This window comes from Larus michahellis, chromosome 1, assembly GCF_964199755.1.
Source record: "Larus michahellis chromosome 1, bLarMic1.1, whole genome shotgun sequence".
Classification (NCBI taxonomy): domain Eukaryota; kingdom Metazoa; phylum Chordata; class Aves; order Charadriiformes; family Laridae; genus Larus; species Larus michahellis.
Genome location: NC_133896.1, coordinates 63,229,964 through 63,244,309, shown reverse-complemented (window position 1 = coordinate 63,244,309; position 14,346 = coordinate 63,229,964). Strand labels below are relative to the sequence as shown.

At 45.6% G+C, this 14,346-nt stretch overlaps 2 protein-coding genes across 8 annotated transcripts in view; one reads left to right on the top strand and one right to left on the bottom strand.

Annotated features, from left to right (window-relative positions):
- Positions 1-1,445: 1,445 nt before the first annotated feature.
- Positions 1,446-8,115, bottom strand: RAB19 (RAB19, member RAS oncogene family). Of its 6 annotated transcripts, none has more exons than XM_074582314.1 (6): positions 7,852-8,115; positions 7,498-7,719; positions 6,500-6,648; positions 5,759-5,815; positions 4,985-5,049; positions 1,453-4,105 (listed from the first exon to the last, which is right to left on the bottom strand). In XM_074582314.1, exons 2-6 carry the CDS (start codon positions 7,690-7,692, stop codon positions 3,840-3,842), a joined length of 732 nt encoding a protein of 243 aa, XP_074438415.1. In that variant the 5' UTR covers positions 7,693-7,719; positions 7,852-8,115; the 3' UTR covers positions 1,453-3,839. The 6 variants fall into 6 exon arrangements, with proteins under 6 accessions (XP_074438406.1, XP_074438415.1, XP_074438363.1 ...); XM_074582262.1 differs by having other exon boundaries at positions 7,838-8,009; XM_074582272.1 differs by lacking the exon at positions 5,759-5,815 and having other exon boundaries at positions 7,838-8,079.
- Positions 8,116-14,346, top strand: part of SLC37A3 (solute carrier family 37 member 3) — a 22,853-nt gene continuing 16,622 nt past the window's right edge. Inside the window, exons 1-3 of one of the 2 annotated variants that reach the window (XM_074582250.1) lie at positions 8,116-8,152; positions 11,762-11,937; positions 12,923-13,037. In XM_074582250.1, coding sequence (XP_074438351.1) covers positions 11,837-11,937; positions 12,923-13,037 — 216 coding nt within the window. In that variant the 5' untranslated portion in view covers positions 8,116-8,152; positions 11,762-11,836. Of the gene's footprint in view, positions 8,153-8,178; positions 8,454-11,761; positions 11,938-12,922; positions 13,038-14,346 lie in introns of those variants that run through there. The other variant, XM_074582240.1, reaches the window with a different exon arrangement.

Below are 14,346 nucleotides of genomic sequence, written 5' to 3'. Positions count from 1 at the left end.
ACCTAGAGTCAACACCTGTTTGGCAACAGCTTGAAGTGAGTGCATAATAGAGCCTGTGCAGGCAGCTGAATTAAGGTGGATTTTTTAGAACAGCAGCACTAGAAAAAGTGCTTTAAAAGTCTTTTACAAGTCCTACCTCTCTCAAATGGCAAGTTCCTATTAAAAGTTGAAGTACTTAAGTAAAAGGGGCTCTTGGCCTGGCAAAAACTACTGTCAAAGGACACTGATAGCCCAGCATTGTCTGTTGTAGCTCCAGTCCTTAATGTGCTCTGGAGAGATGCTTGAAAATGGCTTCAGGGGTCAGTGCACTGAGCAATGAGTATTAAAGCCCCCCTGCCTTGAGCTGAGTGTGGTGTTCTGGGAAATGAGATATATAAAAACCTGCCTGTTGGCAGCCCACGGCTGGGAAGGGGAGGCTTTACATAATGCTGTGGTTCAAGCACTCACCTGGCTGGGGGAAGCTTCAGTTTCAGTTCCCTGTCCAAAAGCATGGGCATGCATCTTCTTCCTTAAAGAAGGCTCCGACATAGAGCGATCTATCTCTGTTTGTAGCCTGAAAACTGCTTTCTCTGTCTCCTTTCCAACTATACTTTAACTGGAATGACTAGATAAGAACCTCAGCTTTTGTTATTAAGAGCCTGTTCCCCTATGTATGAAGAAAAGCTTGACCACACAGGCAGGGCCATGTGCTTTCCACAGCACTGAGTTGCAGTTGTGTTTACTTTTAAGACAGCTTCTGGGAGGTGTCAGAACTTGCTCTGTTCTAAAATACTTCTAGGTTTTTTTGTTACCCTGTTACGTGGATAGGTGCTGCTTCAGTCTCATAGGGCATAGGTGTGATACCAATGCACGTATTGTGCAACAGCTAAGATCCAAATACTTCTTCCAAGTAGATTAAAAAAAAAAATCACAAATAAGCTCATCTTCAAGCTGGATGCAGCTCTTAAAACTGTGGGACAGTGTTTTTTTAGAATAGCATTGTAAAATAACATTAAAATAAGCTACACTTTACTACAAGTGCATTAATGATGCACATTGGATTTGCATATGATGCTGGGAAAACAAACATATTAATATAAGGTTCCGTAGCAGTTAATGTGTCTTGCATTGTCATAGCTGCATGCTTCCATCTGCTCTGTGCTAGGGAAAGGCACAACTGCAGAAGTTAAACTGTGCCTGTTTTTCAATCCAGTGGTTCTACCTTACAGTCTAGAATAACATGCTATAATAAAGGGATTTTTTTTTTTAAGTTAGAGCTTTCTTCACATATTACCTCATGAGTAATACTGTTTACCAATATGCACTCTGAAGAACCTTCTTGTGGGCAATGGCTGCAGCTTGCTCGTCATTTATGAGGGCAGCTTAAAAAAAAACACCCTATGGAAGCCATTCAGTGTAACTGTCCCCAGGGCTTGAGGAAGATGCCAAACAACCAACCAAAAGATGTCACACTCCTGTTTTAATTGCACAAGGGGTAGGTATTTAAGACTAGTTTATTGAAAGGGAACAGCACAGCTCAAAGCACAATCACGAGCCTGTTTTCCATGATCCTGTGTTGCAGAGCTTTCTGCTAGCGAAGGACTTGCTCTGCAGGTGGCTCTGTGTGTGTGGGAAGAGAATGGCAAGAGCCCTGTAACCTGTCAGTGCTGGGCAGTTCAGGGAACATCGGCCTGCAGAAGCCCCCACAGTGGGGGTAAGCAGAAGAACTTCATACAGTAATCTCTAATTAAGGCAGTAAACCCAATGAAGCATACAGAGGTTAATACTCTGCTGGTAAGATCCTTCCTCTAATTCTTGGCTAATGAAAGAGCGTAACTGGAGCTGAACACAATACTTTTCTATTAAGGTCTCCTAGAAGATTAGTATTTGCTGCAAATACTATCTCTGGTATATCTGAATGAAACTGCTAGCAAACTTTGTTCCAAGTGCGGATACTAAAAAAACACAAAAAAACTGCTATTGACTGTTTTCCCAGTGACAAGAGTTGTAGAAACTAGTTATTTGGAATCTGGATTGGTACTTGTTCAGCTGCTGTGAAAGGTTATGGTGTTTACTGCTGCCTAAACATGCAAACTGAAATGCAACTACTAGGCTAATACCAAATTAAGATTTAAAAAGAAAACAGATCAGAAAGAGGATGCCAGAAGATGATGCAGCTTTCTGCTTAGCTGGCTATAGCAAGAGGCTTAGAGGCTAGCATTGACAATTTCTCCCTCAGTTTACACATAGCTGAATTAACCCCCCTTCTTCACATGGGATAGCAAAGAACCTGGCCAGAGGAAGCATTAATAATATTAGAAATATTTGCAAGACTATAAATCAGTGATTCATCCTACTTTATTTTTTTTTGTGCTTCTCAGACAAGATTTTTTCCAGAAATATTTGCTACATGTTTTTTCCCCCTATTTTTCAGGCACTTGTGAAACATGGGTAGGCTGCTGTCTGGTAAGCTAGCAGCATACTGGCCTTCCCAGGGCTTCTCTGCATGTAACCCAGACTGTATTTTAGCATTACAGAGTTTGAGCTCCAGTTCATAGCTTAACAGTAACTGCTTAAGTGATAGACTTTGGTACATGTGGACTGCAGTCAAAAATCTTCCTCTGTATAATATTTCTTTCCTCCTCCTCCTTCCCTGTTTCCATCTACTGAAAAAAACCCAACCAACAAACAACCAAAACAACAAACTCTTCATTCAGTTCTGGTACATAGAAGCAGCCGGTCCCCAAAAGCAGAGCTTGCATTTGGGAGGAGCAATACAAAACCTTTCTATTGCTACCAAGATGTTAAGTCTCCCTAACAGTAACATATGTACTTGCCTAGGGGTAGCTTTCTGGTATGCTCCACACCATGCCCTTACGGTGGTAAGGTAAGGTTACACAATTAAACCATCTTACCCCTTGCTGAGTTTTACAGGAGCTGGAATCCCTTCTTCACACTCTCTTGAAAAATCTACAGGCATACTCTCAAGCTGTCTTTGGCCCATCACACAAGCTACAGAAGGCTTTTCATTAAAATCAGCACATCAAAAGGAAGGACCAAAAAAAAAAAAAAAGTCCTTTCAGCCCAGCATTGATTTAGGATTTAGGCCATTACTGGTGCCTTTGAAGCTTCACTACTCCTGGGAAGTTTATGTAGCAAGACAGAGATCACTACTGGAAACTATCCTTAGAATTAGAGAACAAAATGGAAGACAACTTTTCCCACCCCAGGAAGAAGGCTGGGACCCTAATGTATCATATTCTGCCTGCTGTGAAACCCCAGGGATGTCTCTAGGTCTGCCTGGTGAGGAAATCAGTACAGATGTGAAATCATGTACTCTGTTATGATCCTTGGGATGAGTGGCTACACATCTGACATCAGGAGTGTGCTAAATGCAAGTTTAAGCAACAATGGGCTACTGCTGTCCAAGCATGTGCCAGACTTCTTAAAGCTGCTGGCAAAAAATAAAGTGCTTGCACTAGAAAAAACAACGTAGTTTAGAAGGATCAAGTCAATGCAGAGCTCTGGTGCAAATTTATCATCTGACACAGCCAGAAAAACATTTAAGGCTATAATTAAAGGCAATAATTTTTTAAAGTTCTCTTTGGTTAAGGCAAGGGCTGGCAGCTTCCCAAGTCCTCTCAGCTCAGAAGTTTGTGTTAAAGTATCAGCTGCCACATTCAAAGCAACCTGTGCTATCAACATTAATGATCTCTGAAGATACTTACAAGCCAATCTGCAAGGTAGAGATATCAGAGAGATGGCTTGAGGTCACATAGCACACTTTCATCAATTGAATAAAATGAAATCAAATAGAAGTCTTCATTCTTCTGAGGCTAAGTTCTTCCTGAACTCTCTCTTCAACAGAGGCACTGGCTCTTCTCCACACTTGGACTAGCAATCACTGGCCTGGAATCAAGATAGATGCTGTTCGGAGGGTTCTCTCCATGAAGCTGTAAGGTATTCCGGGCTATCAGCTCCTTAGCCATTAATGTGAAGACCTCTTCTATGTTTTGAGCTTCTTTTGCCGATGTCTCCAGTACAGCTAAGAGCCCATGCTTCTCTGCCAGTGTGCAGGCATCTTCAAACAGGACCTGGCGCTTATCTAGTGAATCTGATTTGTTCCCTTAAAAGAAGGCAAGTAGAAAATTAAATAATTTAGTCTCTCAAAAAGTCATCTTTAAATGCACTACATTCATTCAATTTTGTTAAATAATAGAATTATGTTAGGAATGAGGGTTACTGGAAAAACAAGATGTGAGCACATCAGTCTCACGAGCACAGGATGTGCATCAAAACTGCAGTTATCATATTAGTGATCTCAAATGAATTAAAAAAAAACCAAAACCAAACACAAAAAAGCTGTGTTCATCCAATTACTGTAGGTAGTGGTGCCAGAGGATTATTTGGAAGCAACTGTTGGTCCCTAGTGTTTTTAAACCTTAGATGGCATTTAAGTTAAATATTTTTAAAAAAGAAATCTTAGTGATCTTGGAGCTATAGTGACTGCACACAGGAAACCGAAGAAATGTTGCAGAAAGGTTTATTCCACCTTCAGTGGACACCGTGTTGTGTTATGCTATTGTCAAGCAACTTTGACACATCTCAAAGTGAGTGCTCAGCTCTGAAGGTCTGGGATGTTGTTAGTCTAAAGCAGATCTCCTCCAAAAAAAAACCAAACCACACCACACCAAAACACAGGAAGAACCTGCTCAACTGTTAATCAGATTTTAACATGACCCATTTGTGTAAGTCAGTCATTTTAAGATGATGTCAAAAGAGACAATTCACACCAGCTACCTTAATGCTTAAAATGTATACTTAAGAAGTTTCTGCACATATAAACTTTTACTTGAAGCAGTTTAGTCAAAGTCTGTCAAAGTCATGAAACACCTCAGATAAATACACAAAGGCTTTTTAAGTAGTTGCAACACGTGTGGAATTATTATCAGTTCTGGTACATGCAGTACTTGGCTAAAGTCTACATTCATAGTTTCAAGACAACCTTTCATCAAATTCATATCTTGAATTTGAAGCAGCTCCCCTCCCATTAAGTCCTTTCCAGTTTTTCTAAAAGGAAAAAAATACAAAACACCAAAACCCTCAAAAGAAAACCACAAACACCCCCCCCCCCCCCAAACCACCTTGCTTGGGGGTTATTTGCTTTCTTAAAGGGTCCCCCTCTCTTTCCTCCTTCAGTTCCAGACAGGAAAGTTAGACTTCTTAACTTCACACTAGAAACAGGTATAACATGACTACATGCAATTAAATGTGCAAAGACTTCCTGACAAAGTAAGCAAAGCAAACAGCACCAGCTTTGGAAGAAAGCACCAAGCTTGCATTCTTGACAAGAGCTTTATGTTTAAAAATTGCAGAACTTCTCTTAAAAAATTAAAAAAAAAAAAAAAAAGAGCCTCCACCAAACACACAAAGGTCTTGCTCTTTAGATTCAAGAGAAAAGTTAGAGAAATCCCTACCAAAGTTCCACAGTTTTTTCCCCCCTCCTTACTAATTCCAAGCACTGCAGTTACATGCAGGTCAGAATTTGTTTGTTTCTTCAGATGAAGAACAGGAAGAACCACCACGGCAGAGGTAAGTAATTTGCTATGAGCACAAGCAGAAGCGTAGGTCCTACACCTGCTGCGCTGTGGGGCTCAACGCTGCGTATCCTCAAGAGCCAGATTGGGCTGATGCGGCTGCGTGTGTTGCTCTGGGCACAGTGCCACAATGGGACAGGCAGAAGCAGTGGAATGTAAATAAAAAGCTCTCATTTGACTACCTCAGTTCTCTCATTTGCAGTTTCTTCCTTGGCGGATGGAAGAGCAATAATAACAACCTGAAACACACAGGGAAAGAACCACACGGCTTCCTACCAGCTGCATTCTCGGGAATTTCTACCCATTCCTTTTCTCAAGAGGCAAAGTTTCCTGAACACTAGTGGAATAAACGAGGAGAAGGAGGAGAAATGCAAGCAGACTACTTTGTGCTCTGTAAAAGCCATGTCCCTATCTACTGTCTTACCTGATCGGAGTCCCATTACAGAGCAATGCGTATGCATATCAAAAGAACAGAGAGGAAAGATGAGAGCAAGGAGTTCTGTTGCTCTGCGCATTCCCCTTCGTCTTGAATTATTGAGCCGCTAAATTCCTGCACACCAGGAGTACAGAGTCAGACTGACTACAGTTCTAACCTCCATGAGGTTTTCCCTGCTTGCTAGACTAGCAGCAAGTTTGTTGGATTATTATAGCAAGAAAGGAACAAGTTGCACTGTCTGCAGTGGGCTTCGTCCTGTCAGGACCAGGCTGTGACTTTCCTAATTTTTTAAGCTTAGGTCAAATTGATACTATTTCTGACCTTTTAAATTATAACTGCATTCTTCTTTAATGCATAGTTTATGGATGCTTTAAGTAGTGGGGGGAACTTGAGGGGCTTTTATACATGTATTAAAAAAAAAGCTATACAACAATTTAAAATTAGATTCCTACCAATTAACATCATGACCAAGTTTGCAGCACCATACTTTTCAATTTCGTGAATCCAGTGAGGAATGGATTCAAACGTGGACCTCCTAGTAAGGTCATAGGCGAGGATGGCCCCATGGGCACTCCTGTAATAAGACTGGGTTATTGTCCGGAAGCGTTCTTGACCAGCTGTGTCCCACACTTGGATCTGTAAGAGAAAGGATAGAAGTTGTAAAGATGGGCAAATGACACTTCCTAGGTGTTTGCCATCAGCATCTATGCTATTGAAACCCTTTGAAACCCCCTAGAAGGCAGATAGACCTGTCCCAGCTCACTCCACTACACCCACAGTGTGGCTTTGGCCTCTCGAGATCTGAAGAGGCATTTACATGCCTGTAAAGACAATCCACACAGACCAAAGAGAAAACCAGGGAAAACCCAGCTTTGCAAAGAGACCGAGAAACCCAGTTTCAACAACTGTACTAAAAGATATAGAGCATTACAGCCTTTTAATAGGAAAGGAAGAAGAGCCAAGAAGCCCCGAAGCAGGGCTGGGCAAAGCAAAGCTATACAAAGGGCAGGCATCTGAACTTTCATCTGTGCATGCAGGTAAGTTCTAACAATCTATTTCTTCTTAGTGTTCATCTTGTAAGTCTTCATCTTCCCTCAGATCAAGCATGCATCAAAGTGCAGCCTTTGCAAACCAGAGAGGGTTCTCCCTCCTCGGCGTCCCAGCTCAAACCCCCCCATCTCTGAAGCGGGGAAAGAGACTTCCCCCTCCGAACCAGAACCACTGGCCAAAGAACCCCCTGCAGCCAAAGCATGAGCCCTCTCCTCGGGAAGATCCAGAGAAGCCCCAAGGGCAGGCATGTACACAGGGGACACTCCTGAGGGGAAAGCTCCCCTCGGCAGCACCCCTAGTCAGGGAGGGCCGAGCAGGAGACGCCGTGCACCCTGCCACCCCCCCGGGAATAACGACACGGCAATGGCGGGGGAAGGGGGGAGAGAAGTCGGGCGCTGCCGGCCCGAGCAGCCTGGGCTCGCTCCGGCCACCGACCTTCACTTTCTTGCCGTCGATGTCCATGGAGCGCACGGTGAAGTCGACGCCGATAGTGTTCTGCTGCTTCTCGTTGTACTGCCCCGTCTTGAAGCGGTGCACCACGCACGTCTTCCCCACGTTGGAGTCCCCGATCAGGATGATCTTGAAGAGGTAGTCGAAGGCATCGTCCGCGCCGGAGCTAGAGAAAGGCATCGCGGACTCCCGCGAAGGGGGACGGACCTGCGGCGGGGGAGCGGGGCGGTGAAGGTAGTGGTGGGGGGGAGCCGCCGCCCTGGCCCAGCTCACGGCAGCCTGTGGGGGCCTGGAGAAGGAGCCGCCGTCCCGCCCGACAGCTCACCTGCTAGCGCTCACCTGCCGGGACAGGCGGGGCCCGCTTTGTACCCGCCCCGGCACTCCCGGGGCCGGCGGGAAATGTAGTCCCCCTCCTCTTCCTCTTCTTCCTCCTCCTCCTCCTCCTCCTCTGGCTGAGCTAGGGGAACGCTGCCGGTGCCGCTCGCTCCCCGCCCCCTGTGAGGGGGCCCGGGGGCAGAGCCTTAGGGCCCTCCCCGGTGGCGAGGGGCGGACTACAGCTCCCGCCGTGCCCGCCGGCCCCTCCCGCCGGAAGAGCCGCCTTCCGCGGACTTCCTGAGGGCCGTGCTGGCCGCTGGGACCGGTACGCGGGGGCGGCTGGTTTCTTTTGGGGCGGGGGGATAATAGTTTAACGGCCGTGGGTGGGCTAACGGGTGCGGTGGGGCCGGTGCGTGGTCTGCTGCTGGGCTGGGCTGGGCTGGGCTGGGCTGGGCTGGGCTCGGCTCGGCTCGGCTCGGCTCGGCTCGGCTCGGCTCGGCTCCCCACCCCACCTCACCCCCCCCGCGCTGAGGACGTGGCCGCTGGGCCACCTGTGCCGCGCCGCGGGCGGGGGTTCGCTGAGGGGAAAGAGCCGCCGCCTCCTGGCGCGACAGCCAGCCCCGCAGGTGAGGGGGGCCGAGAGGGCGGTCTGTGCGCCGGGCCGGGCCGGGTCTCCTCCGCTGGAGATGGGTTAACAGGGCGGGGTGTGAGGGCCTCTCAGCCTGGCCCTTCCGCAGCCATGGTGGGATCGAGCCGGGATGGACTCAGGAGTCCCTTCTCCTCCCTCCACGGCGTCCCGCCGCGGGGCGGGGGTGACAGGCCTGCGGTGGGCGACAGCTGCCGAGGGCCTGCGTGGGTTTGGGGTTGTGCTATTTTTCTTCTGTCTGTTTGGAAAGATAGTGTAAAAAAAGTTAAGTTGTTTTTTTGGTTTTTTTTTTTTAAAGAATATCTTTTGTTTGCTTTGCGCTTTTGGAATTCCCAGGAATGTTAATTCTGGTCTTTCCTGACGGCTTTGGAGGACGACAGGGTGGTATTAAGGAAGTTTATTTTGAACTTACGGTGTCTTATTTTGACCTTAAGTGAAGGGACAAGGGAGAATACTGGAAGCTTAACAAAAGCTTATTCAAAATATCGGTTAGCTGAAGGTAAATAGTGTTAAACAAGCAGACAAAGCACCCTAGAAGTTATCATCTTGCTTTCTTAAAGGCTTGCGCTTCACTTCCTTGAGTTCTCTGGTTTATCCTGCCTCCTAATTTTTGCTCCCCCTCCACTACAAATTTAATGCAGTATTCTCAGAGTAATCAGAAGACTAATTTGTGAGGATAAACTCTTTATTTGAATCAAACTTTATTTGAATATAAAAAGGGCAGGCTGAAGAAAGGAAAAAAAAAAAGAGAAACAAAATCTTTCATAGTCATCTCTATGCTGTAAATAAGTGAAAAGTGTTGTCCGGTGCCAGAAGGTCATCTTCTAGAAAGCTAGCTGAGATTGAAAAGCTCTGAGGAACAGATAATTTCAATAGTAAATGCTATAAAAAAGGGGGGGGGGACGACGACTTTAAGGTCAAAACCAGGTCTTAGCTTTAAAAAGACTTGGTATCTTGGACAAATAAGATCTAATATTTGCATGTGTTGACATGAGGCAAGTAGTAAATCTCGTGCTTGGGGCTGTGAACTGATTACCCAAGGAAGGAACTTTTCCCGCAGTGTTGCACAACTGGCGGTGTTTTGCTTTCCTCAGGAGAACTCTGTTATCTGCTGCTGCCCAATGGGAGGGGAAGAAGAGGCAGTGATGGAGAACGAGCTCTTGTGTTGGACCGACAGACCGCATTGGTTCACAGACCTATAAAGACCATGGTGCTCTGAAATTGGAGTCCCTTGGGTTCCTTTCTCTTCTTCATGCAGCTTGTGGGGGGGATAGCCCTGAGCAGTTTTACTGGGAGTAGCATTGTGTGATACTTTTGTGGGTGCTGAGTTTTCATTCACTGATGTTGAGACACGTTCAGGGACCTTAGGTGGACGTAGTTTCACGACCACTTGCGAAGATGCTTCTTGCAGGCTTAGCCTTGCCTTCCAGCAGCCTCCTGCCGAAGGTGATTTTTTCTCTCTGCATGAACCCAAGCAGCCTAGAAGCATGTCCCTGCGAGAAGGTGCTGCCAGAGCTGGGCAGTCTGTCCTAGCTGGAGGAATGGGAGTGTGGCTCAGCTGCACCTGGGTTGCGTAGATGCAGTCAGTCTCAGATCTTGTATAGACTTGCTGCATTTGTCCTGGATGAGAATGGAGGCGTTCAAGTGTGGTGTAAGGTAAACATGACTCCAGTGCCTCAAAGGTGTAATAGCTGGGTCACTATTACTCAGAGGATCTCCATGCCATACTCTGTTTTGAAGGTCAGATGTGGCCTCAGTTTCTGTGATGGTTAGTGTATCCGGTAGTAGCTGGCATCTCTTTGTCAGTCAGGCATGCATCATCATTGAGAGAACAGGAAAGGAAGAATTCTTACAGTGAAAGCTGTCTTGATGAAACCTTTAAAAGTTATTAGAAGGAAGAGCAGAAATGTCTGTGAAATAGAGGCTTTTCAGCAGCAGAAATCTGGATAAGAGAGAGTCTGGGCAATGACTTCTAATTTCTCCAAGTGAGGGTATGAAGCTGAACTTGAAAAATTTTCTGTCATATTTACAAATCATTGTGAAAAGCACTTGTGGATACGAAAGAACACACAGGCGCTACGTTCTGTCTTATTTTAGCTCTGATTCTTTGGGGGACAGGGGTGGTGGGTTATTCTACCTTTCCTTAGCATTCAGAATGTGTATGGTTGAATGTCTTCTGAAAATGCAGTTCCCACCAACTGATTTGTCTAGCTGTCGTAAGCCAGCTAGCGTGAATAGAATCAAGTTCTGCCTTGAGAATATACAGCGTATCTTTGTCTGCACTGCGCTCTCTGTTGCACGGATGTAAATGTTTGTGTAGCTGCTTTGTGAGCTGTGGCAGGGAAATCTGGCTAAAAATATCTCCGCTAAGAAAACAGAAGGGAGGTGTGGAGAGAGGTTCACCACCTCGTTACCCCAGTTGGGTCGTTTCCCAACTGGGTTTGCAGAAACAGCCCCTCAGCCACATCAGCGCAGCTGAGGGAGTGGAGTAGTGTGGCACGAGCCAGCACTAAGAAACTGTGTCTGTCATAGCCTTTCCTCAGTACTGGTAATATCTGGTATCTAGAAGTTTAGGCAGATGTCACCCATGCCCTACAGGCAGGGACACGAAAGTATGACTTGCCACATGCTGTACTAATGAGTTAGTGACAGATGGAGCTATAACGTAGGGCTTGAGAATGAATAGGGAGGGAGTCTAGCTGTTGGATTTCAGCACTGTCTTCAAAGTTACTTTCCTTTTTCCAGCTTTGCAGGTTCACTCTTGGGTATATTCTTTCAACAACATCTTAAAGAGGCAGTGAGATCCAAAACCATTTCCCACCAGTGGCCAAATGCTGCTTTCTTGACTTAATCACCAGTCTATGGCCAGCCACATAGCAGTGAAAAGTTAGCTTATTTATGATCACTCTGTAGTGCACTGTGTATGTAAAAGGTGCATAATGGTCTTTGACATGGGAATGCTGGAAGTTGGTAGATCCTGGGCAAACTGCTTTGGTGATGGGCACCAAACAGGCATCTGCTTGGAGGGGAACAAAAAAGAAGTGAGTTGGGGGATAACCACAAGGGTACTGGGAGAATGAGAGTAAAAAGACGTTTCTGGGCATAGAAGGTGTCAAGTAATGTACGGGCGATGAGGTGGGTAGCAATGTGAAACAAATTGGAAAGGAATGGCATAGAGTTGTTTCTGCTGAATTCCAGCTGTTTGAGGAACACAGCTGTATTTTATACAAGTATTTTAATTCAAATATGTTTTGTTTTCTCCTCCCTTCCCACCTTCTTCTGTTTAAGTGAGAAGAAAAATGACCTAAGCAGCATCCAGCCTTTGAGGCCAAGGGCAGGAGCAGGGGTGGGGCTGCCAGGAGGATGGCTTTGCCTGGAAGCTTACGGAGGCAGCCTGCAAACAGAGGCCTTGTGTCCCATTGCACCCACCATCATATTGTTGTGTTCCTGCTGACCTTCTTCAGGTAGGTTGAGTGTGTCTCTGCACAGAGAGGGGTTAATCTTGCTGAATCTGGGAAGGTGAGGGCATGTCCAAAGAAGGAGGATGAAGGTAGGGAAATAGTCTTAAACTTTGGCTGTAAGCCTTGAAAACAAAAGCTAGTTGTACCAAGCAGTCTGGGAGTCAGGCAGCGGTGAAGCTAAGTGTGCTGTTCTCCTGAACTTAGCTTCCCCTTAGCTGAAGCTAAGTGTGCTGTGGGGAATCCAACCACAAACAGGGCTTGCACCAAAGATGAGCCTGACTGTGCCAAGCCAGCAGCATCCTGTTGCAGAAGGGTGAATGCGTGTGGGTGTGAGGAGGAACTAGCTGAAATGAGGAAGGAAGCAAACCCTAATGCTCAGAACTTGTTTAATACCCGTTCTGACTGATGGAACATGCTGTCATTGCTTCTGGGGTCCTCTTCTCTTCTGAAAGTGCTGTTTGCAGAGGGTGGATAGCCTCTAGAACAGAGAGGCTGAACCGCTTCAGGTCTGAAGGTCTACTAGATTTGTTTGTTGAAAGTTTGTCTGTTACACCAGCTGACAACAGCTGGAATACCATCCTGCCTCTACTTACACGTGTTGCCTTGCTGATATCCTTTGGTCTTCACAGCAATGCTGCCACTGATACCTAATCTGTCTCTGGAAAGAGCACTTGTGATGGTGGTTAGCCAGATGAGTGCGTCTTCTGTTTTCTCTTTATTGGTACCTCATTGTTGTTGCACAGTCACCTCCTCTTTTGAAAATGAAAGAGGAGGTCCTTTCCAGTCAAGACCTTATTTCACACCTCCCCACTAAAATCAGTGTGTCTACCCATAATTTGAGGGTTCCCACTGCAGACTACTGTCTCCAAAACTCAGTCCTCTGCTATGCTGCCTGCTTAGACAGCACGTATCTATTTTGAGTCCCACCCTTTCCCACTTGACCTTCAGAGAAGATTTGTCCAACCTGTGCTTCTGTGTTTTCTGGCAGTTACTCCTTGCTCCATGCTTCCAGAAAGACATTCAGTAATGTCAAAGTCAGCATTTCGAGCCAATGGACTCCCTCCTGCCTAAACAGCACGGCCCCTGAGCTCCGGCCATATGAGGTAAGGACCTGAGGGACAGGCAAGCGCGGAAAAAAATGGGTAACTTGCAGTATGCTGAGCTTGTGGTGCTGAGGAGGTCACTTTAAGTGTCTGTTAGGGATACTTCTCAGAATGTGAGCGGGAACTTCGGGTGTCTGAATTGTAGTTTTCTGGATCATCAGGTGATGGTGAAATCTTTCGTAGTGGTCCCCAGAGAGAAACTTTTGAAGATACAGTATTCCAATAGAAATGGGGATCCCAGGAGAGTCTCCGTAGCAGCCAGTAGCATGGAGGTGGGGGAGGAGAGGGAAAGAGGGATCTTACCTCTGAAGTGTCAGTGGCAATAAATGAGAGCAGTTAATGGGGTTGCAGAGATCTCTCTAAAATTCTGGCTGCGTCTTTCTTTGTGGTAGTCCTTTTGCTGCTACCCTGTTAAAAGGATAGACGAAGCAGGAGAGAGAAAAGCTATCTGAAAGTCTTAGCTGCTTACACTAGATGGATACTGAAGAATGACGTTTTTATCTTGCATCTAAACAGCCTGATTTCCAAAAGTTCTGAAGATCCAGTCCCTCTTGTCTGTAAAATCCTAGCTTCAGTGAAAATGGTGGGAGCTTTGTCAGTGTTTGCTTGCAGAAAAGGAAGTTGTATACTGCTTGCACCTCACAAATGGGTATGCAAGAACTACCTGCTGGCTCCTACCCATCGTCTTTTTAAGGGGCATCCTTGTTTTTAGCAGTGGCTTGCCACGATGCTTTTGAGAAGTGGAAGAAATCTTACATTAACAGCTTGGTTGCAGGCCATGACATCTATTAGAGGAGGGAGTTCCAAGTCAGTTGCTTGGGTGTTGTCTGCATTAGAAATCATCGGTTATGTGAACATTTGACTGAGGGATGATAAATGCTGACTTTTTGTGATAAGTCAAAACGGTAAATTGGGCCTGTAACGTGTTAAGGATTTTATAGTATGACAAAAAAGAGGGAGCATCTCAGGGATGCTAAAATGAAACACACTGTGTTTATATTTAGTTCCTTAACTGACATTCGAACAACTAATATATTTTGGACGCTGTTTTGATTTTTTTTTTTTTATAGATGATTTAGTGTATGCTGGATGTTGAGGTGTGTAGGTCTGATCAAGAAAAATGGTTAAAATGGTCCTTTTGGTATCAATTTAGGTTACGCCAGTTAACAGTAAAGTGCCTTTTGGGAAATCGATAGGACAGATTAAGAATATGAATAGATAAGTCACGTGCTGTCAGTTTTGAACTTTGGTATATCTTTTTAACTACAGTTTTACACCTTAAAATATTTTTTTAAAGTATAACAAAGTA